General features: G+C 34.9%; 1 protein-coding gene across 1 annotated transcript in view; it reads left to right on the top strand.

Moving 5' to 3' along the window:
* Positions 1-25,842, top strand: part of LOC106136967 (filamin-A) — a 79,512-nt gene that overhangs the window by 35,387 nt on the left and 18,283 nt on the right. Inside the window, exons 21-25 of the mRNA XM_013337674.2 lie at positions 21,272-21,408; positions 22,001-22,126; positions 24,489-24,609; positions 24,997-25,070; positions 25,329-25,485. Coding sequence (XP_013193128.2) covers positions 21,272-21,408; positions 22,001-22,126; positions 24,489-24,609; positions 24,997-25,070; positions 25,329-25,485 — 615 coding nt within the window. The remainder of the gene's footprint in view (positions 1-21,271; positions 21,409-22,000; positions 22,127-24,488; positions 24,610-24,996; positions 25,071-25,328; positions 25,486-25,842) is intronic.

Below are 25,842 nucleotides of genomic sequence, written 5' to 3'. Positions count from 1 at the left end.
CTTTCCACATTGATTAGAACTTCTGATACTTAAATTAATAATTATGTTCTTATATCTGAGTTACTGCCAGATTCACCTTCTAATTCTATTCGCCCTCACTAAAACCGAGGAGATGCGTCGAGATTAATAAACACTCATGATTTAATCCTTTCACCGAGGTAACAATACAAACAATAAAGTTATTCGCTAACTTGCTGCTACACGGGCATCACAACAACGTTCGGCATAGTATTAGATTTATAACATTTTCCTATAGTTAATTAGGGGCTAGCAACCACTATTTCAATCTTAAGCCATACAGCTCAACGTGGCATTTAGCCTTTGCGAGACTGTTCCTCTATCTACCCCGCAGGCGAGAAAGATGTAATTATATGTATGTACCTAAAAGTCTTTGTCCATGACACTTTCTATATAAAATTTGTTTGTGAAATTCTTTAACTACTAATGCCGGTGACTTTGTTTTCCCTATCTTCCGTTACATACCTACAAACAATCATCACGTTTGAATCTCTTACGGGGTAGACAAAGCCTACAGTCACAATACAATTTTTAAAATACGCAGTTTGCTCAAGATACTGACGACACAATAATACGATGCGTTCATAAATTCATCGATCTTGTTGATAGGGGATTTCACAGCAAAGGAGATCATTCTTAGGATAATACAGCGTCTAGTCTGTCTAGAAAGTGTGTCTACAACTGTACGCGTGTACAATTCGGTCTGATTACTTGATCTAAATCCCCTCTTGGAAATTTGCCTTTTAAGTGACGATCTATAATTATTTATAATTACGACTTGTGGTTTCTGGCTAGGTAGAATAGGATGGATAAACGGAGAGCAGATGAAAATAGCTCTGTGTAACTTGATTAACACACTCTTGATCAATCTAACTCTTGGTCATAACACACTCAGCTGGTTATTCACGATTCTGGACAAGAAATACTTGGCTTGAGATTGAAATTATTATATCACTCTGAGGTTAACCAAAAAGTTTGAAAGATAGGGGAGATAAGACATACCTATGCTTTGGTAAATGTTAGTGAATAGCTCTCTCTTGGGCCAGAGAAACACAATTGAATCAAGAACCAAGAAATGATTATGAATATCTAAAATTCAAATGCGATAAGACATGGTCTTTCGAATGAAATTATTTAAACATATAAATACAAAATGTGAACAATTACTTACCACAAGATAAAAATAACATGTCTCAATTACACTGACGGAAATAATTTCGCCAACTCTAATAGTGCCGGTTAGTGTAAGTAAAATGCAATTAAAAGTTTCACTGAGCAATTGACGAAAGTACGTAATTAGAAAATGATGGGCGTGCAGTCTGGGCTATAATCGTAAATTAAAAAGGTAACAGATAATACACAGAAAAACTATACTTGCAAGTAAAAAGTCGCATAAAAAACATCGATCATAAACCTCGTTTTTTATAGTGATTTTATTCAGTTTGATCGGGTTCAGTTTCGCTAATGCTGTTGGGACCTATATTTTAATCGTATCGTCAGGATTTAGCTAATACCACGGGAAAACAAATAATGAAACTGCGTCATAAATACTGTATCAAAATAAGTGCTAACCCATTCATAGCAATCTTTAATCATAATTGTAAAACTGTCTTCAAAAAGATCTGTTGCCCTTTAGAACTATTCTGTAGTTTCGTTATTTTGTAACCATGTTGACACTTTGGCGAATACGTCTGACCTGCCGCGGCAGTAAGCGGTTAGGGTTTCTACTCTGAACGTAATCGTACAAATTATACGCGCCGTGCGTCTAACATTGCACACTTTCTAGACACAGTATGTGAAAACATTACATATTGCAGGGATGGTAAAAAGTAAGACATTCAAGAATCTTTCAAACTTTTCATTGAAAGCTTACATAGAAAAAAGTAGGTTCCAAAATTTTTTTTTATTGATTAATGCTGTTTGAATTTCCGTAAGGTATAGAATATCTGCATTATGGACTCCCAAAGTATTATAAAAGGACAGAATCTTTGTGTATTTTTTCAACAAAGTTTTGTGCTATTTTTTTTCGATGGGAGTAAATTTCACAAGACATAAATAAATAATATTTACGGAACAGATCACACTGATTGAGTTAATTAATTCGAATTAAATTCGAAACTTGTGTTACGAAATACTAACTTAACGATACGATAATAAATAATAAATTCTTATATAGATAAACCTCCAAGATCTAGGATAATCAGAAAAAGTTCGTTTCTCATCATGCTCTAGCCGGGAACCCGGGACCTCCGTCCCAGACAAGCGCACTGCTGCCGCTGCGCCACAGAGGCCATTATACTTATCGAACCACAACTTTAACACCTTATTAAACTATTGCGTTCCGAGTCTCATTTTAAATACCCACATCACCATTTTTAGAGTTTCAAACTCAAAGGGTAAAAATCTATTGCTGGGACTTCGCTGTTCATCTGTATGTCACCAGACATATATATCTAGACCCATGATGATTAGACAGTTGGATTTTTACATACATATAATCACGTATATATATATATATATATATATCCCTTGCGGGGAAGACAGAGTCAATAGTCTTGAAAAGACTGATAGGCCACGTTCAGCTGTTTGGCTTTATGATGGATCCCAAGTTATCCCAATAAGCCTATCCCTTAGTCGCCTTTTACGACATCCATGGGAACGAGATGGAGTGGTCCTATACTTTTTTTTATTGGTGCCGGGAACCACACGGCACTGAATTTTTACAACAACAAATTCTAAACTAGAATTTTATATTTAAAAGGGAGCATCCAAGTTTACGTTTTATTTCGTGATTTCTTTGCTTATTTTTGTTCGATATTAATAACGACAACAGATACAAGCTTCAAATATTCACAAAACGAATGGGTATGGATAACACAAACATGTACGCGGCACCGACTTTTTTTTAAATTAGTTTTGCCATATAATGCTGTTTAAGCCCTACACACTAGGTCTAAACGAAATCTTTTCATTCGTAAAGTATTTTACCTTTCACAAAATTTACATCTTTTGTAGCCACTGCATCAGGTTTTTTACACATGAAATAAGACACCGAAATTTATTATAATTCAGTTACGTAAATACGAGTATTACTTTTTCATAGTCATTATAATAATTATGCTTACGATTCATAAACTGTGATAAATGATGACATCAGTATTTTTTTAATAAAAATACTTTGTTTAATTTTATACGTAATAATACATACATACATATGGCCACGTCTATATCCCTTGCGGGGTAGACAGAGCCAACAGTCTTGAAAAGACTGAATGGCCACGTTCAGCTGTATCTATGGCTTTATGATGGAATTGAGATTCAAATAGTGACAGGTTGCTAGCCCATCGCCTAAAAAAAGAATCCCATGTTTGTAAGCCTATCCCTTAGTCGCCTTTTACGACCCTGAAAATATTATTACTTATTATTAAATATACGTAATAATATTTAATAATAAGTAATAATATTTTTAAATATGTAAGTACGAGTATTATCAGTGATTACCAATTGTCAAAATTATTGTGAAGGTTATTATATGAATGAAAGGCTACAGTCGACTACTTACTAAATAAAGGTTCGTAATGCAGTCTCTTTCTTACATATGCTGGATGAATGAATAACGAGATGTAGTTGTCTTGCTCCTCTAGTGAAAGGGGCTTAGTACAGTCAGAATACAAATCCAAAGGTTAATATAGTAGCCCGAATTACAAACTTGTGTTCTCTTGCCAAGATAAACATTTAATCATAATTTTTAAAGTATAAATAACTATGTTTGAAATATAATATAGAACAGAGAAACAAATTGGATTGCCAAGGAATGTTTTGTCTACTACCATAATAAAAAGTTTATCACACCTTCTCCAAAATGTTAATAATAAAACAGCCATATATAAATTAATGACTGGCAGCTTATAGGCTATATCAAAGATTGAATCATTAAAAAGTTAATAGTACTATAAAAATTACTTAAACAACCCAAAGCGGCTAACCAGATGGCTTTGCTGCCAGTACATGTAGTCTCTCGAATTCCATCGTCGCCATTTTGAATACCGACGTGACGTCACGAGGTTGGGCGCGGGTGGCTCTGCGCCTGCGCTGGCTGACATTTGAGTCGCGCCTGTATACGAATGAGGCTATGCCTCCTAAATATCAAAATGCAATTTCGTCGTGTATTCTTACGTATATGTGCTTAAACAAACTAAGTTTCACCTAGTGCCTCTCTGTTCTTTTGTCATCGTAAAGAACAGTTGAGTTGACGGTTAGTGTTTGTGAATTCTTTGAAAGTGTTTGTTGTGATTTCTTTTTGACATCATACAGTGTCCCAAATAGCCATTACTGGGGGAGTGTGCGTGTCTCAGGAGGACTCTTGCCCTCAATAAGTGAGTCTTATTTGCATACACTGGATGCCCACATCCGTTTCTTATTCAATATTGTAAAATGCTTAGTGTGGGCGCGACACGTCATTATCTATGCCCGACCTTTTTGAGTTTTGAGGTTCTTACATCATATTCTAGAAGAAACCATACCATCAGGTATATAAGTCCTGCATGTAGGAGTAAATTTATTCAATCAAACAATGATATATTACTGATAAGCACCGCTCGCCGCGTATTGTGAAGAGGTTGTAGTCACGATATGTCAAAAAGTCGACTTAATTTTCTGTCCAAAATTCTTATAACATAAAAATAATATTTAGCGACTCAGAAACAGCTGAACCAGTCATCCTGATCAAGGCTAGCTGCGCACGACTGGGTCGCAACAAAACGCCAACGTGCGTTGAACTCTTTTATAAGGGCCGCTTCTCACGCGCACCCTCCTTCATTAGTCCACACCACACGATGCAAAAACTACTTTAAAACAAATAGGTTAATGTTTACTATTGACCAGTCATCTGGATGCAGTCAATCGATAACGGATGTACGGTTTTTTAGGTAGTCGCGGAATCGTAGTCGAAGTTGCGTGACGCGCAGGAGTTGTTTAGCCGATCAGCAAAAAGCACGCACTAATGTCCGTAATCGTGCTAGTGGATAAATGTTATTCCGACTTAAGTAACACGCACATGTATTGCAAATGAGAGGACGTGGGTATAAAGTGGAATGTGTGCCTAGTTAGTACCTTTCGTTCGATGGTGAAACTGTATTGGAATCTAGAAAAACATAGTTCAGCCGAACTCCACCAGTTGTAATTATTGTCGATTCCTTCCTTCACTCACACTTGTTATTTTAGAAGTTTTACAGCAGAATAACATTTATTACTCTTGCTACGGATATAAAAGTTAAAACAATAAGAACTAGAGAACCAAAAGTTCCCAAGGCAACTGACCTTGGCCTTGTGCTTGCAGGCAGTTGCTTGCTGTACTGCAGCTTGTTTTTTCACATCTCAGTAAGGGATAACGTAAAAGTTGCTTTTACTTAATGTAAACTATCAGCTGAAAAAGACAAAAGGGAAAGTAAAAAGAACTTAAAATAAAAACAATGCCATATCAATAAACATAACTAAGATTCACTACGATTTGGATATTACTCGCATTGACGACGCGACATATAAAAGGAAAAATGAATACATGAAATTTTACGAACAGACAGTGAAAGCACTCTACGAATGCTAAATTTAAATTACTCCGATAGTTCTTTACTTGCATAACCTAAATATTCGAACAAATAATTATGTACCACTTTCTTATTACGTAAAGTTGGAGACGGTATGTGCAAATAGGTGCATGAGTGAATATAAAATGTATGTACTTACATATTAGCAAGCGTCAGTTATGTTCATACATACGTATAATCATATCTCCGTTGCGGGGAAGACAGAGCCAACAGTATTCGAAAGACTAAAAGTCCACGTTCAGCTGTTTGTTTAACGCTTAAATTACAATCTCAAATATATAATCCTATGTTAGCCGCCTTTTACGACATCCATGTGAAAGAGATGGAGTGGTCCTATTGTTTGATTGGACCACTCCATCTCCTTCCCATGATTCAAGGTTGCTTAGGTTACGCGAGTCCATCTTCGACTTTACCTCCTAGGAATAACGAAACGGAGAAAAATTTGGGGAGGATAATGGATACCAACGAACCCTAGGCCCCGAACCTTAGTGCCAGAGGGTGTAACTGGGAACTCGCCAAGATGAGAAAGATGATACGAGTATTAATGATATAATTAAGGTATTTATTGCGATGAAATGAATAGAATAGAATAGATTTATTTTCAAAATTGGATACAAGGTATCACTTATTAACGTCACATCACTTAAAACTAATTATAACTACTACCACTTCCAAAGCACATGTGTAGAAGAAGCCGCGGAAAAAACTACACTGCAGCATTTTACCGGACGTCAATTTACAAATATAGATCCCTTAAATCTAAATCGTAGACGAATGCACATTGTCTACATTAAAAAAACATGAATGAATGTAAAACTAATTATTTCAATACGAATATTTCATCAAATAATGAAATGCAATCGTATCAAAATCTTTTGGTTTGATCCCCGACCGGGTCAAAAATAAGTTTTTTGTAATAATCATTAAGTCTTAGTTGTTCTTCCATATTTTACACCACACCATACACACCTTTACAATAGTATTTGCTAAGTTATCATCTCATAAAACAAGACCTGAAATTACTTTGAGGCTAATCTAATCGTTATTCCTAATTATTTATTTGTCTGTTACAATTCAGTCGATCACGATTCCGAGAGTAGGTATGTAACGCGGATGTAAAGACATTAAGTCCAACAAGAATGGTTTTTATTGTCTAGGAATTAATAGTTTCTACGAAACGATTGCGAGAATTTTGCTTTCCGGGTTCCGTAATCGAACTAGGAAATGATAGTTTAGCCCAGTGCATGAGCAATTTAAAAGTAGATTTTAACAATTTGACTTTACTACGGAGTTTAGAAAAAAAAAAAGGGGGTAACAGTTTTATTACAACTATACTTGTCGCCAAAAGTACCTCCATAATAAGGTGACCGACTATTCATCACCTGTCTTTTGTTTTTTCGCTTTAAGTCACTGAGTTCAGAGTGTTCTAACACAGATATTCTTCAATCCACTTCCCAAAATGGTGACAAATAATTATCGAAGAACACCTGATTTAAAAAATATAACAACACAAGAACACGTCATGATACATTTGTGTTCCCATCACCGTCTCCGTATGTCCGAAATTCAGTTAAAATGAATACAATTTGGATTCCCAGCATGTAATCCGATGTTATAACGGACGGATGCGGTCGCGATCAGATATCCGCAGGTAGCACGCAATCCGACACTCTGGAGAGGTTCCCACCTCGCAAGGATTATCTTTGTTGGCTTTTTGACCCCCCGACGAAAAGAGAAATGTTAGAGGTTTGTTTATCATATCACAATACCATAAGAATATAGTTATTAACAGATCCAATACACATTTAAAATTTCATTAAAATCATACCAACACTTCCAAACTTATCGCGTTACAAACAAACATAAAAAAAAGTATTTTCGCCCCAAGTTGATCGGAAGACCTCACTCGTTTCGTGATTCTTAGGATTATTTATTTAAGACAGTGGGCTAGCCACTTCCTGAATCTCACCGTCGCGTCGTCTGGAGTCTCTTGTATACATTTGTGCCTATGGAGCAAGGGTTAACGGCGTTATTTATGTATGTATACTGGAATGTGGTTAATTAAACGATTTTAGAAACCATGTGGCACAAGTTCCAAAACGCCGTTAATAAAACCTGTTTGGACAAAAAACTAGGCATTTAAAAATATAACTCACACCGAAAATGTATCGAGGATTTGATTAACAAATTAAAATCATTCATAAATTACTTATAGGTTTGAAAACTACATAATTAACTATCTATCAACGAAGTTAAAAATTCGTACGTTTCAAAATATCAATGAGTTGATTCAAATTAACATATAAATAGCTAGTTATGTAGATTATTGAAAATTTTTACTTTCTTTTTTCATAATGCTAATTCTATAATTATTCTGCTTTAATACAATCTTGCCAACCAGAATCAGTCTTGGGTTTATTGTAGTTTTACAAAAAAATTGACAATATTTTACTTACAAACGATAACGTAACGAACAAGCATAATAATACAAACATTATCACGTCGTTATCCCTTCCGGGGTAGACAGAACCAACATTCTTGATAAGATTGAAGAGCCACGTTCATATGTGTGGCTCAATAATTGTTTACAGGATCATATCAATTATTCATCTGGCTCATTCAAATTTATAACCCTCTTTCTTTAAATTTACCTAATAGTTAAAACGTGATTTTTTTCTGGTCGGCCCTTTATAAAAAGAATCATATTTTTAAGTTTAAAATACAAAATAGACACATGCTAGAAACAGGTTAAAAACTGCACTCTGGCTTTCGAAAGAGCAGTGAAAAACAAGTTTTTGAAATAGCATATTTCCCGCGCCAGTAATTTCATCACGCATTCGAGATAATTGGCTAAGTTTACCTTTTTCTAATCCGCGTACTTTTTATTTAAAAAAATATAAATCGAGAAATTGATAAAAAAGAAGTCCAGATGATTAACATCAACAAACTTAAATAATCAAATTATTTAGGTGCGTATGTTTATAAAGTTATTTGCTGTTTTATAGTAAACTGCAATTTATGTTAACTCATTATAATACACCTTGGAATGTTGTCTTATAAATGACATCCTGGCGTCTATGGCTGCTATTATAAAATAATTACAAAGACTCCTATTTGAACTTTACCTTCAAGTATATATTGTCAAAGATATTTCTTACTTAAAAAAGGACTAAGATTTGTTTTACTTTGCCTTTTTGTCTACAATTGTTACTACTTTAAAGGTATACGGGAGTAGTATTTTTAATTATATATCTGAGGAGAAGATCAAAAGCAAATCATAGGAAAACGTAAGCACGTTCGAAAAGCTTAGGAGATAGCTCTGCCGTATCGCCTGATGTGTATGGGAGGTGGCCCAGGTATCTCCTGAACCATGTGCAACAAACAACTTATCTAACAAAAGTAAGAAATAATAAATTATACGAGTATTAAGCAGGCATGTTCAAAAGCGCACGATAATTTTTCCGATGTGTTCTTAGTGTTTTTGTCCTCCTTTTGGATGGATATAATGGATAACCTTACTATTCTACTCTACCGAAACCCGTATGATTAACAGCGACTATGATTACGAGTAATTATAATTATGTATAAACCGAAAATACCGTAAGCTCTTTACAGTTATTTTATCGCCATCAAAATAAGATTCGTAATCATTAGCAAGTCAGCATTATTTTCTCAAAATTTATGCATTTCAACACGTCATTCAAGTATAACCTAGCATTTATAGTTATATTATAGTTATCTTGTAATTTAAATATTGCAGTTACAATTGTGAAATAAAAATAGTTTTAAATAAAGAGTAGGCACCAAATACCGAATCGATTCTGATGAAATTAGACATAGACTAGACCTATAAGAAATATAGGTAAGTATAATTTTCCAATGGAGCGAAGTCCGGTTCAAGCTATTTTGTGAGAAAAACAAAATCCAAGACTAAGGTATATCAGAAAAAGTTTGTTTATTGGCCCAATCCGTAATCGAAGCCGAGTCGTTGAGTCATATTGTTCACTACGATAAAACATTCCCAATCACTTCAGCTATTTCGAGACGATTTTATAGTTAGCACTATTAAGTACAGAGCAAGTTGAAAAGGTGTGCGGAACGGTTGTTGATAAAGGAGGTCAATAGCGGACGCGAGGTATGCAGGTTCAATCCGCCTAGACGGACAGCGGACATCTGTTTGACAAACAGATCAACTGGTTAATTGGAATGACAATACGTGCGCTTAGTTTCGCTGGAAAATAGCAATTATTTCACGTTCCGATTTCGGCACCAACGAAAATCAATTTTTATTTTACTATTTGTTTAACAGGAAAAAGCTGCATATTGTTTTGTTAAAACCTTAAATTGATTTGACATCGACACTCAAATAAAATTTATATTTTTCTGGCTCAGTAGATGTTATCTTCATTTTCTCGACTATTGACGACGGTTACAAAGGTTTATTGATAAATTATGTAAGTTACAATTTTCATGTTTCCAAGCTTGACTCAAAAATCCATCTGCATATTTATAACAAAAAACAGTCAGACGTACCTTTATCAGAATAAATTACAGTCTCGTCATTTATTTGAATGTTAATTCAGTTTCGATGTAATGTCGAATGGACCGTATCTTCAATTTTAAAGGTTCTGTGTCGTTATAATATTAAATAGGTACATATAGTACAATACATATAGTTGAAAACCTTCCAATAACATAGTACGACTTGTTTCCAAATGTCGTGCAGTAGTACCGCATAGAAAAGCGGATGTCACGCCATTGTCCAACACGTCGCTTCCTACCAGGTGACCAGCACGGCCCATTGTGAACAACCTTTTGAAATAAAAATAGCACTCTATTTCTGTTACGAAACCTTATCGTAACTTCACCCGATGTTTTATAGAGCAAGGTATTTATAGGCAGGAACTTTTGTATTTTTATTAACTTTCCAGTATTTTTTGTATTGGTACTTACTGATCGCGCTGACCTACATTTGTAATTAGTATTACCATATTCAATTATTAGCAAGCATTTTCAAATGATTCCCACACTACATTCAGTTTGAATTGATTGGCATTCGGCTAAGTTAATTAGATCAGAACAAGTTAATTAATGGTGATAGGTCTAGGATAAGGAGCATTTTTTTTTATTTTGCTTTATACTTAAAATTACTTCATGTATCTAGAGAAATATGACATGTGAGATCCTGTTAAATCGTAATTAAAAGTTTTTTTAGTAAAGCCAATTTCCCATGGGAGTAGACATAGAATACTTCTTTCCACTTGCCACGATGCCTGCATACCTACTTCTTTCGTTTTATTACTTTGTGCATGCTTATAGGTTTAGGGTAATTTCGATCGTTCCATCCATTTCCATTCTCACTCTCCTCGTATATTTACATTGTTCCGTTACGAGATTGGTGGTTCTTGTCTTTCCCGTGTTAAATGTATGTAGTAAATATAATCGTACAATCTTTTGGACTAAAGATCGTATAGAAAATATTGTAGACAGGAAATATACACAGCATTACGTCAGAGCCAATATTGCAGATGTTATCGCTGTACGGTCCAGTTACCTGGCTCTGATTGTTCTGTACCTACCTACCTAACTTTAGATACAACAACAATACCACATGACGTGATCGATCACTGCTAAAGGATAGATCGTCTTCATGTTATTATATTTGTTAGTGTTATTAACTTTCTCAGTTATTCTTGTCTACGAATAGATAAGATTGATCCTTATTTATCACGACTTCTCTTATTAAAGAGACTTGGATCTTTTACATATGAGTATACTACTAATCTTTTCCCCTGGGTCACCTTCCCAGTGCTATCAGTCTCCGCAGGGCAGCTTGTGGCGAGCTGTTAGGGAGTAGCGACCCCACGGACCTGAGTGCTCCCAGGGGAGGCCCCTGTACGTCGCCTCCGATCTTCCTTCGCCAAGGTCCATCACGATTTCACTCCCCGTCGTCTCACCTCTCAACATCCTTAGCCACCCACGCCGATGTTGCTCCTTTGTTGCCAATCATGGTGACTGATTTGAGGGACCCATTTAGTGAGTGGCAAGTCACCACCTACCACATAATAGTCACGTGTTCATGATTATGGCAGGTGTCCAAACTTCTCCAGCAATAGCCCAGTTTAAATCCATCCATACGTCAACTCCATAACCCATCATCCTTTTCCTTTTTTTGTAATAGCTCCACCTCACACAATCACATCATGCACAAAAATCCGGGGTGTATAGACACGTGAAATTTAAGAATAGAAAAATAAAATAAATAGATAAACCATTGAAGTACTTAGTATAGTCAACTTAATTAGTAGGTAAAAATAATAATATTCATTCTACATTCGGTACAAGTTTCCAAGGTTAGTCAGTTTCTAAGAAATAATTTGCAGACAAACAATTATTGTAATAAAAAGATGTTCACACCAGTGAAAAACGTCATCGTTTCCTGTGATTAATTCAAACGTTTAAATAAGATTGTCGGAAAAATCTTTACAGTATGAAACACAAAATAATAAACATTATACATATATAAACGATAACATTTATCAATACATAATACAAACACAAAATTGCTCTCCGCCACTGTCTGTTTCTTGATCAGTTCCAGTAGGTAGGTACCTATGTTCGAATCTCGCGGAATGCACAGATGTTTTTTCGTTAGTAGGTAAATATTATTTGGGATATGTTTAGGATTGAAAACACAATTATCTATTGGCTTATAAATAGTCTACTATTAAATATAATATGAATATTTTTTTATTCAATATATACTTATGATAATATGGACAAAAAAACACAACAGCACTAGTATGACAGAATTAACAGTACAAGTGGCAGTACTCTGTTGTCTGCGCCATTCAGGGAAACGTATAGCTCAACATTAGTTTATCTAAATCCGAGACGGCGCACGTGGTGGAGATGACAGGCCTCTAAGGATCACAAATGTGCTGTGAAAACAAAGCTTGCAGATTATACTAGTGAACTTCGCTAAGAATAAGTAAGATAATTTCAGCAATTTATGCATAAGTTCACCGAAGAATATGAGAACGTTGAATGACACGTTCGAAAAGCTTAGGAGATAGCTCTGCCGTATCGCCTGATGTGTATGGGAGGTGGCCCAGGTATCTCCTGAACCATGTGCAACAAACAACTTATCTAACAAAAGTAAGAAATAATAAATTATACGAGTATTAAGCAGGCATGTTCAAAAGCGCACGATAATTTTTCCGATGTGTTCTTAGTGTTTTTGTCCTCCTTTTGGATGGATATAATGGATAACCTTACTATTCTACTCTACCGAAACCCGTATGATTAACAGCGACTATGATTACGAGTAATTATAATTATGTATAAACCGAAAATACCGTAAGCTCTTTACAGTTATTTTATCGCCATCAAAATAAGATTCGTAATCATTAGCAAGTCAGCATTATTTTCTCAAAATTTATGCATTTCAACACGTCATTCAAGTATAACCTAGCATTTATAGTTATATTATAGTTATCTTGTAATTTAAATATTGCAGTTACAATTGTGAAATAAAAATAGTTTTAAATAAAGAGTAGGCACCAAATACCGAATCGATTCTGATGAAATTAGACATAGACTAGACCTATAAGAAATATAGGTAAGTATAATTTTCCAATGGAGCGAAGTCCGGTTCAAGCTATTTTGTGAGAAAAACAAAATCCAAGACTAAGGTATATCAGAAAAAGTTTGTTTATTGGCCCAATCCGTAATCGAAGCCGAGTCGTTGAGTCATATTGTTCACTACGATAAAACATTCCCAATCACTTCAGCTATTTCGAGACGATTTTATAGTTAGCACTATTAAGTACAGAGCAAGTTGAAAAGGTGTGCGGAACGGTTGTTGATAAAGGAGGTCAATAGCGGACGCGAGGTATGCAGGTTCAATCCGCCTAGACGGACAGCGGACATCTGTTTGACAAACAGATCAACTGGTTAATTGGAATGACAATACGTGCGCTTAGTTTCGCTGGAAAATAGCAATTATTTCACGTTCCGATTTCGGCACCAACGAAAATCAATTTTTATTTTACTATTTGTTTAACAGGAAAAAGCTGCATATTGTTTTGTTAAAACCTTAAATTGATTTGACATCGACACTCAAATAAAATTTATATTTTTCTGGCTCAGTAGATGTTATCTTCATTTTCTCGACTATTGACGACGGTTACAAAGGTTTATTGATAAATTATGTAAGTTACAATTTTCATGTTTCCAAGCTTGACTCAAAAATCCATCTGCATATTTATAACAAAAAACAGTCAGACGTACCTTTATCAGAATAAATTACAGTCTCGTCATTTATTTGAATGTTAATTCAGTTTCGATGTAATGTCGAATGGACCGTATCTTCAATTTTAAAGGTTCTGTGTCGTTATAATATTAAATAGGTACATATAGTACAATACATATAGTTGAAAACCTTCCAATAACATAGTACGACTTGTTTCCAAATGTCGTGCAGTAGTACCGCATAGAAAAGCGGATGTCACGCCATTGTCCAACACGTCGCTTCCTACCAGGTGACCAGCACGGCCCATTGTGAACAACCTTTTGAAATAAAAATAGCACTCTATTTCTGTTACGAAACCTTATCGTAACTTCACCCGATGTTTTATAGAGCAAGGTATTTATAGGCAGGAACTTTTGTATTTTTATTAACTTTCCAGTATTTTTTGTATTGGTACTTACTGATCGCGCTGACCTACATTTGTAATTAGTATTACCATATTCAATTATTAGCAAGCATTTTCAAATGATTCCCACACTACATTCAGTTTGAATTGATTGGCATTCGGCTAAGTTAATTAGATCAGAACAAGTTAATTAATGGTGATAGGTCTAGGATAAGGAGCATTTTTTTTTATTTTGCTTTATACTTAAAATTACTTCATGTATCTAGAGAAATATGACATGTGAGATCCTGTTAAATCGTAATTAAAAGTTTTTTTAGTAAAGCCAATTTCCCATGGGAGTAGACATAGAATACTTCTTTCCACTTGCCACGATGCCTGCATACCTACTTCTTTCGTTTTATTACTTTGTGCATGCTTATAGGTTTAGGGTAATTTCGATCGTTCCATCCATTTCCATTCTCACTCTCCTCGTATATTTACATTGTTCCGTTACGAGATTGGTGGTTCTTGTCTTTCCCGTGTTAAATGTATGTAGTAAATATAATCGTACAATCTTTTGGACTAAAGATCGTATAGAAAATATTGTAGACAGGAAATATACACAGCATTACGTCAGAGCCAATATTGCAGATGTTATCGCTGTACGGTCCAGTTACCTGGCTCTGATTGTTCTGTACCTACCTACCTAACTTTAGATACAACAACAATACCACATGACGTGATCGATCACTGCTAAAGGATAGATCGTCTTCATGTTATTATATTTGTTAGTGTTATTAACTTTCTCAGTTATTCTTGTCTACGAATAGATAAGATTGATCCTTATTTATCACGACTTCTCTTATTAAAGAGACTTGGATCTTTTACATATGAGTATACTACTAATCTTTTCCCCTGGGTCACCTTCCCAGTGCTATCAGTCTCCGCAGGGCAGCTTGTGGCGAGCTGTTAGGGAGTAGCGACCCCACGGACCTGAGTGCTCCCAGGGGAGGCCCCTGTACGTCGCCTCCGATCTTCCTTCGCCAAGGTCCATCACGATTTCACTCCCCGTCGTCTCACCTCTCAACATCCTTAGCCACCCACGCCGATGTTGCTCCTTTGTTGCCAATCATGGTGACTGATTTGAGGGACCCATTTAGTGAGTGGCAAGTCACCACCTACCACATAATAGTCACGTGTTCATGATTATGGCAGGTGTCCAAACTTCTCCAGCAATAGCCCAGTTTAAATCCATCCATACGTCAACTCCATAACCCATCATCCTTTTCCTTTTTTTGTAATAGCTCCACCTCACACAATCACATCATGCACAAAAATCCGGGGTGTATAGACACGTGAAATTTAAGAATAGAAAAATAAAATAAATAGATAAACCATTGAAGTACTTAGTATAGTCAACTTAATTAGTAGGTAAAAATAATAATATTCATTCTACATTCGGTACAAGTTTCCAAGGTTAGTCAGTTTCTAAGAAATAATTTGCAGACAAACAATTATTGTAATAAAAAGATGTTCACACCAGTGAAAAACGTCATCGTTTCCTGTGATTAATTCAAACGTTTAAATAAGATTGTCGGAAAAATCTTTACAGTATGAAACACAAAATAATAAACATTATACGATATAAATACATATATAAACGATAACATTTATCAATACATAATACAAACACAAAATTGCTCTCCGCCACTGTCTGTTTCTTGATCAGTTCCAGTAGGTAGGTACCTATGTTCGAATCTCGCGGAATGCACAGATGTTTTTTCGTTAGTAGGTAAATATTATTTGGGATATGTTTAGGATTGAAAACACAATTATCTATTGGCTTATAAATAGTCTACTATTAAATATAATATGAATATTTTTTTATTCAATATATACTTATGATAATATGGACAAAAAAACACAACAGCACTAGTATGACAGAATTAACAGTACAAGTGGCAGTACTCTGTTGTCTGCGCCATTCAGGGAAACGTATAGCTCAACATTAGTTTATCTAAATCCGAGACGGCGCACGTGGTGGAGATGACAGGCCTCTAAGGATCACAAATGTGCTGTGAAAACAAAGCTTGCAGATTATACTAGTGAACTTCGCTAAGAATAAGTAAGATAATTTCAGCAATTTATGCATAAGTTCACCGAAGAATATGAGAACGTGTGAACATGGTGTGAAAAAGTGGAAAAATATAATTACATATTGCCTTCCCCTCTTGAGAGTGGAGAGAGTTATGTAAGCATGACAGAAAAGAGGATAGATAATATGGTGAGCCTAAGGGACATGTCTGTTTCAAGTTTGATATCCTAAAGCTGACTCTTCATAACCGATACAAATGTAAAATCAGCTGATCGAATTGAGAAGACAAAACATCTGTAAGCGGATCTCAAGTTTCGAAGCATGAAGGCTTGCGAATACTAAAGGAAAATAAGCGCTTTATTCTCTCTAAAAGTCTGAAAATTAATGTTCAGGTTGTACGTTTTCTCTATTGGTATTTTATGCCTGTGTTCTACGCCACTGGTCGGTGCGACCGCAAATTAAACTTGAGCAATTTTGATGGGCGTCCCGCGTCACAGCGAAAGTTAACATTGTCTTCCAATCTACAAAGTAATTACAGACAAAGTAAACGATTACGTGTACGGTGAAATATTTTTAACGGCTTATGGAAATTGTGTATACAACTTTGCTGTTTCTCTAAGTGTCGGACTTGTTTACTTTCTAAGCAAATTGATAACAAATGTTTTGCTTATTGCGCAAGTTATTTAAAACTGGACTAGTTTTAAAAGTTTAATTTATCTAATTTTACTAACGTTCAGAATCAGGAACAATAGATACTCACGGGTTGGTACATTTAATATATTGCAATGCCGACAAGTTTCAAATGGAAGATATCCTGAAACTTTCGAAGCAACATTTTATCTTAGATGCACCACTTTTTAAAATTATTTTCACTTCCACACATCAAATTGGTATAAGCATTGCGGACTTACTTAATTTTATTTTCAAATCATAGAAATGAAACTAAGCATCCAGTTACTATACCCAACGTACTCAATACGCGAAGATCTTACTTTACTTTTTGGGAGTAAAATCTTGAGAGTAGAAGTGTTTTTTAAAAACAAACTTAATTATATTTTTGTATAAGCAAAATTTAAATATTTCAGACAAGATAAGTGAAGGTGTGAATGGTAATGAAACTGAAAACTTAATGAGTCAATTTAGGCCAACTCCTAATTACGCTACATCATGTCTAGACCAAAAATAATGCTATTAAAAACGATCGCTAAATATTCGCAAACAAATTTTATAAAGAGCCTTGAAATTAAATCAAATTGATTAACTAAATTCAAACCATTTTTATCCTTGTCTAAAACGAATATAACAGCTTGCAAATCTCATTGCAAAAGTCATGAACGAACGTATCACAGAAATCTGAATCCGAAGTATTTAGATATCTATGAGACATATCTACTATTAAAAAGTCGGGACTAACGCCGGAAGAATGAAGAAGACGATTATAATCTGCCAGTAGGTTGCGAGAGTCAATTCTGTACTCGCTCACACTCTATTATGACAATGTGTAGGTGAACTCTTAAGGTAGCATTAATAAGTTCCATTAATTATGCATTTGTTCACTGCAACTGCACCGCCGTTAGGTGACGCACGGTCGACTGCTCAGAACAACTGTAGGTGATGAATAAGCACCTACTTACACCACCATGAAAGATATTCTCCACACGCCACGAAGCGCTAAATGGACCCAGTTTATCTTAAAGAATCTCGACTTTCTTCTTTTTACACATGTCTTGTGTAATGCTAAGGTGGGACCAGACGAACGTATGTTCATACACTTCATAGATATGGCCCGCGCCATATTGTACGTGTATAAGCCAAAACTCGCGTGCGTGAAACATACTGTTCGCTTACAAAGATTACACGAAAGCTACAGCACGCGATTATTCATATGTAGATAGTAACTGGGATACGCATATCCAACCGTAGTACGAATTAGTAAAGGGATTCTAGAACAGAATTTTTTCAATTTTATTAGTTTTGGCAAAAGATTTTATTCGCAATTGATTTTAACTTTTCTCTAGCCTCTTGGTTTTATTTTGTTATTGAATACAACGTAAACCAACAGGCTAGTGGCTATACTTAGGAACTCGCGAACGATTCGTTTCGTGCGGGACACAGATGTGTGAACCCGCCTTTAGATTCACGAAAAATCTGGAATAATTACAACGTAATGCTGATAGCTAAATACGCTAATGTAATTACCTACGTGAAAGTCGTTGTGGGCTTATAGTTTTGCAATTAAAATTAAGTAAGTACCAGTTACTTAACACTTATTTATACCTATAGAAAAAGTGTTGTTTAGAATATTCATGAAGTTCATGGGCACTAATATAAAATTTAAGGCAGACATAATTATTACATTATGAAGATATATTTTTTTTCTAACTACAGCTTAGGACATTTATTTTAAAATAATATAGTGACATTTTATGCCTAGTTGGTGGTTCCAGCCATTTTCATCGAATCCAAAGGTCAAAGATCAATATTTAATTACACCCACTGACAGTTACTTAAATAAAAATTCATTAAAAACCTGGAGGCCATTATTCTTCTTAAATAATTTATATTTCGTTCACATCGCTTTAAACCTATCTGATGCATTTTGAAATATGGTTGAACATGGCATTAACAACAGGTTTGTAAAATTAACGAGTCAAGTCTTCCAAAACACATTTACGTTCTGATTTATTATTATTATATTTACAGTGTTATATAAATCAGTTTAAATTCCATGAAAAGAGTTAGGTACATATCTTGAGTAACACTTTGCTTTTATCTTTCGACTTGTGAGTAAGCTTGCTGACATATCTAGTGGTTCCCATATCTGCTATGAAACTAAGCTGTCTGTTATATCTTAATGTCTATCTTTCTATCACATCACATACGGGGATCGCTGGGTTCATTTGTAGAACTCCTTCGACAATTACATTCTCACTCTTCGTTTATCGCGCGCTAAATATCGTGCCATACTAGCCCCGCTGTTCTACCGAAATTACGCGATTAGGTACTTAGTTGCAGTAGATAATTAAGTTATTTAAGTAATATCTTCTTTCCTTTCTCATATTTCTCCCGGTTACCATTTAACCTATAATCATAATCCATACTTAGCGTATTTTTCCATAAATTTCCATAATTAGCAATATAACCAAGAGATGGGACGCTCATGTTCCAACACTGCTTATTTTTAAATCTAAACCATTTAAGAAATAGGTAACTAAGTCTGGTTTTATCCTAGTTACACCGCACTATTTCAACGATGTTTGTTTAGATTGTCATCTAGACGGTGTAACAATGCCCTATTAATTGCATCTCTATTACAAGTGGTGTCCGGGGCTGATGCTGTGCCGCTGACAGCTTCAACGGAAGGTCGCAGAAAGTAATTACCGCATGTCGCTTCTGTTTGAACTCGCATTCAACATTGTTAGGTCTATTATTAGTGTCTTATGAAACTTTGTATAGAATAAAATGCAAAATTCATAGTATATTCCCATACTAGTCTATTTATAGATTGCTATGAGCCTAGAGGAAAAGAATAAATAAAGCAATCTGCAGGATCGTAGCAAGTTGAAAACAATGCGCTGTACCGAATCTCACAGGGAACTAAACTTCCCTTACGGAGTAGACAGAGCCAATAGTCGTATAGTCAAATAAGACTCGGAAGGGAAAAATATGTATGTATGTCTGTTATAAAGATTGTATGAAATTGATACTGAAATATGTTAAAATATCTTTGCAGATCAATTGATGAGGCTATCATTTAACTTGAGTAGAAGTTCACTGTAGGAAATAAAAAACCGTTATGTTTACTTCATAAACCTGAATTACTATTTTAAGAAACCTGCTATAGGTAGTCACCCAATCGGTTTTTTATGCTAATTGAAGTACATATCTTCGTCCTATTTTAGAAATCAAAATAAGCTTAAATTCCAACGCATAGAATTATCATTTTTATTACTTTGGTTAACCCAAAGTAGAAATGACTTCACCGAGTACGTTTTCAAATTTAAAAAGGTATCGTAACATGAAAACCTTTACCAGAAAGGTAGGTATAAACTGATAACCAGTATTAAAATACATACTTTTTATCGTATTAGTAGGGTATTCACGGGAAAAATAGATACAAATCGTTCGCCGTAAACATAGACCTCACGAACACATTTTTTTACATAATTATGAATATCTCAAAAACCACTTAATCAATTTTGTTGTCCCACTATATTGAAAATTCTTTCGGCAGACACTATATGGCTACCTACCTTTTAACTTTTATCAAAATAAGACAAAAAGTTCAAAAATTATCGCATCCTTAATTGTGTACAACAAACACAAGTTTTATTCAACAAATAAAATTAGTGAATTCAAACTCAAAATTTAACTCTAATCGACATAATTTTGTAAAAAGTTACGTGAATATTCAAATTGCGTTTATTCGTAATCATTGGATACACAGACACACATTCACATGAATGACAATTGTCGGCCATTAGGTGTAGTTAATTTGAAGTGAAGTGATAGACCGTCGTTCGCATACTGCGGTTTGTGTTGCTCAAACCGATTTATTTATGCAAAGGTTTGATGATATTATTGTCGCCATTGGTACCAATATTATGATTTTTTCTACTCGTAAATAAATTCCCAAGGCATTTGGTGTCTTTTTATCGTACCCATTATTCGATCCCGGGAACTTAAGTATCACAGGCAAGCACATTACTACAATAAATAATTGGTTCCAGAGTTGTCCTACTAAACTAAGTAACTAGTTGTTGCCAGCAACTCCGAACTCGTGGATTTTATGAGAATGTCGATTTTGATTGATATCCTCTTTTTATACCTCAACAGAAAAAACTCCTAAATTTAAACAAGTTTTACAAAAACTATTTCCATATGAAACATAACAACAACAAATCCTTTGTTTCCAGGATCCCCGTGGAAGGTAGAGGTGATGGCTGGGCCGGCGGGCGGCGGCGGCGAGCCCGCCAGGCTAATCCCCGCGCGGGTGCCGGCTGTCTTCGAGATCACTACGGCCCCAGGAACAACTACCTTCACTAAGAGTGAGGTCTGTATAATTTTTAAGAGTTTAAATGATTATTTTGACAACCTCATCTTTTGGCATATTTCGTAAAGAGTAACAAATATAATTTGCCAATCAAATTAAAATCCCCTACTAAGTGCTTATAAACCAATTTTAAACCACATGAGTCTATTGAAAAACCGATTGCTTAACTCTCCATTAAGACCTGGAACAAGAACCTATTGTGAGTACCATGCACATATAAAGGATCATTAGCTGGTAACTCTAAATGGCCAAGGTCATCAAATGATAATCTCATTCATTTATCAAAATACATTCATGTAACCTTGAACTCGTCAATGCTTGGAATGTAGGTGTGCAACTTCTACATCGTTAGGTACATACATAGCAAGTTTCGTTCACTTTAATTATTACTGCTAACATCAGTATCTACTAAAGACAAAGATCGTCTAATTTGGGCCAAATCTTCCAAATATTTACTTAGTTATTGTCCGAAACAATGTGAAAATTGTGCACAATCGGTAATTAAGCAAGTATTTGTCAATACCTTTTCACCTACTGCCTTAGTCTGTGATTATACGGTGTAATAAAAATAATATTGTATTGTTGTAACCAGGTCGGCGTGACTGTGACTGCCCCGTCAAGACGGCCCGTGACCGCGAGAGTGCTGGATGTAGCTGAAAGACCAGGGGTCTACCGCATCGAATTCACACCAGAGGAAGTCGGAACACATCTTATTGATGTAAGGCATTGAAGTTCGTTTATTAAGCGAAAATTTTACATTTCTATTGGACTTTAAAAGTACAAGTAAAAATTTTGGTGGCAATATTTCCAATGCGGGTTAGTTTTACGCAATGATCCTAGGTATGTACAACTCTTTTGTATACTTTCTGGGTGCGGTTGAGGACAGTCGAGGACGGTAAAAGACGAAATATATAGCTCTAAAAATAAGACACTTCAAGAAATTAAACCTAAACACTTAAAAGCTGTAAAAACCAAAATTAGGTAAATTGCATTAAAAATTGAAGAGGGAAAAAATGAACAATTAGCATAGTAAATGAGTGAATAAAAAAAGTAATTGGAGAGCGAAGAGTTCTCGTAAATGCCTATTTAATTCTGAGTTTTAGCTTAAAATTCATGAAACGTGTGTATTCGCTTAGTTGGAATAGGAACGGCGAAAACTCCGGCTTATGATAACTTTTAGCCGGCCTGAAATTAGTTTTCTGTACTTGCCTGCTAACCCACTTTATTTCACTGTATTAATACTGATATTGTTAATTTTACTAAACTGATGATGATGAAATCGAGATTAAAATAGTAGTACGGTTCCTAGTCCGTCGACTATAAGAAGAATTTCAAGGTAAAATTAAATAACTTTTCTTTGACTTTCACAATCTAAGCGAGAACAGAAGCAGCTAACACACACTATACCTTCGACCAGAAAGGCAGCCTGTACTAGATATTTGTTTATTTCTTAATCCACAACGGGAAAAAGACTGAGTGGTTAAAGGACCACTCAGTCTAAGTACCTACTTATGTAGATATTAGTAATCCAAGTAAATCATAGATTCTGCGCCCCCATCTCTAACAAACATGGCAAACTAGCTAGAGCATTATCTGTAAGCAATTCGATGTTTCATGTCAAACATTATAATCTAGTGCATCAACATAATCTGCTAGGGATTAACCCCTGAGTAGACGAGCAGTAAGCACGAACTCGTAATACATTGATAACGCGCAGATAGATAATTAAGCGGATTGATTGATGGTTATGTTTAGGGCTGCCTGCACGTCGCGAGAAATGTTATGCTATCCCAATGGACTTATAGAGGACGCATTAACAAAAAAATATACATATAAGCAAGCACTTCTTTTTTTACTTTAACTATTATGGTACGCAAAATTAGGGTAGGTATCGTTTTAAAAACATAATCACAATGCAAAGCTTCCAAGCGCTACGGCAACTGCTACGAGACTTACAAATTCTACGACGACTGCTACAATAAAACGCTACAGCTACTACGAACTGCTACGCTTACTACGTAGTTACTGCAGCTACGACTACAAAGCATCGAATGATAAACTTTCGGCGCAATCTGCAAAACCAAAACACTATGTATACATACAATACATAAACATTTTTCTCCTCATCTTTATCCCCTTGACCGTTAGGTACTTAACATTAAACGAAGCTACTTCGTTACCTTTGCTACTTTACAGGGGAACCTAACCCCTCATGGTGTGAATATCAAATATAAGTATAATATAATAATATAAATATGTGTAATAAATAAGTAAATAAAAGTATATATATAACAAAACAGCCGTGACTTCGAAACAAATGAGAAAAGCGTTGGCCAACTGATTTGGTTTGTATCAAATGGCAACCAAACCAGAAGGCTACCTCAATAATTTAATCGTATGTGTTTCATAAAACTTAATATAATTCATTATATATCATTATAATATAAATATATGTAGGAATACATCATAAGTCATTTGTCACACCTAAACAAATAAAGCAGTGGCCAACTGGTTTGAAATGCATCAAATGGCAATCAAACCAGAAGGCTACCTCAATAATTCCAATAAAGATAGTTCAACTAAATTTACTATAATTTAAATAATATGATAAATATTTATGAATACATAATAAACCATTAGCGTCTTCTGAATAAGTTAAACAAGGGCCGACTAGTTTGATTTGTATCAAATCGCAAACAAACTAGAAAGCCTTTTAAGGACTTAAAAAAAAAACAGATGTGATACAACAACATAAAGTTTAAACAAACAAAATTAATAAAAAAAAAAAAAAAAAACCCCTCATGGTAATATATCAAGATGCCCAAATAAGCAGGTTTCCTCATGATGCCCTCAACGTAATATGTCTTTGGAAATTCAATATAATGTACTAAACTCATACTCATACATTAATCATTGGTAACCCACCAGCGAATCACGCTTTTCACACTCATTAATCACTATTCCCTGTCTTCTTTATCAAAATAATACATTCTATATTGTTCCGCCGCTTCTTCTACTTGCGCTTTGAAAGCGGTAGTAGGTGGATTATGTTGACGTCTGTATCCTTTTTTCTACTACAGGTATCGATTGCCGATGACAAGCTTGCTGCTGGTCCGTTGGTCGCGAAGGTTTACGACGCCAGCCTCATCAAAGTCACGGATGTTGGCAACGCCGTCGTGGGACAGCAATGCCAATTCAGAGGTATTTTAAAAAGCTTATCTTTATACCTCTTTTTATAAGAATAGTATATATAAGAATAGAAAAGTAAGAGCTAACTTTTGCCATGTATACATACAGACAGCGTAAAATTTCATTAGTAATAATTAAATTTTGTTGATTTTTAAAGAAATCTTATGTAAGTGATTAAGCTTTACATGTAAGCGGTTATACCTACTCACCTTATCCAAATACACATCGCATTGTAATATTACAAATGGCTTACTAGAGTTAACTAGATAAAACTGCTACCTACTAACTTGGGGTTACCTAATATGGAATGGAGATTTTATCTGTTTTGGACCATATACTTAGTTTTAGTTGTTTATTAAAATTTTACGGTGATATTTTCTAAAAAATAAAATATTTCAGTGGACGCAAGTGCAGCTGGCGAAGGACAGTTGGAAATCTCTATCAATGAAGGAGAAGTACCCAACCATGTTCAGGTATATTTTATTTTCTTCTAGCTAGAAATTTTAATTAATTTAGATTTATTATTTGCAAAGGTTTAATCTAGGTATTGAATTATCATAAAAAGTTTTAGGTGACTTATTATCTATCAACACCCAGCCGAAATTTATGTAATAATGTTAATAAAAAATATAAGATGATGATAAAAAAACAAATTCATCCTCACCCTCAACATTTAATCTTTTCCTATTCTATTACTAGGTACCTAGTTACTTTTATCTATCTTAATACAGGTCGTCGGTGGTGGACGATGCTTAGTGTTTTGGAGGCCTGAAACAGCCACTCCGCATAGAGTAGACATTAAATTCAATGGAGAACCAGTACCATCGTCGCCTTTTGTATTCCACGTAACGCCTGCTCAACGCGTTACTATTGACACTTCGCAAATCGGTAAATGCACGTGTTTTTTTATTATTATATTTTTTTTGCATAGTATACTTATTATGTACCTTACGGTTTTGACCATGTGTGTAAAATGTACTTAATTTAGTCTAGCTATAAAACTTAATTTTTAATTGGACTAACTTTTTACCTAAACTTATTAAATAAATACATTAACCTTTTAAGCGCTTGGCTAAATATCAATTGTCGTGCCCCTAGCGCGCCGCTACAAATCGATAAAATAATACCTACAATAAATAAGGAGGAGTAATCGTTGTATCGATAAAAAAAAGTCAAAAAGTTTTTTATGTTTTTATTTAAAATCAGCCTTCTTGTATCACAATCATTCATCTTTAAGGTGAAAGC

The sequence above is a fragment of the Amyelois transitella genome, chromosome 4 (genome assembly GCF_032362555.1).
Source record: "Amyelois transitella isolate CPQ chromosome 4, ilAmyTran1.1, whole genome shotgun sequence".
Taxonomy (NCBI): Eukaryota; Metazoa; Arthropoda; class Insecta; order Lepidoptera; family Pyralidae; genus Amyelois; species Amyelois transitella.
This window is presented reverse-complemented; position numbering and strand designations above follow the sequence as displayed.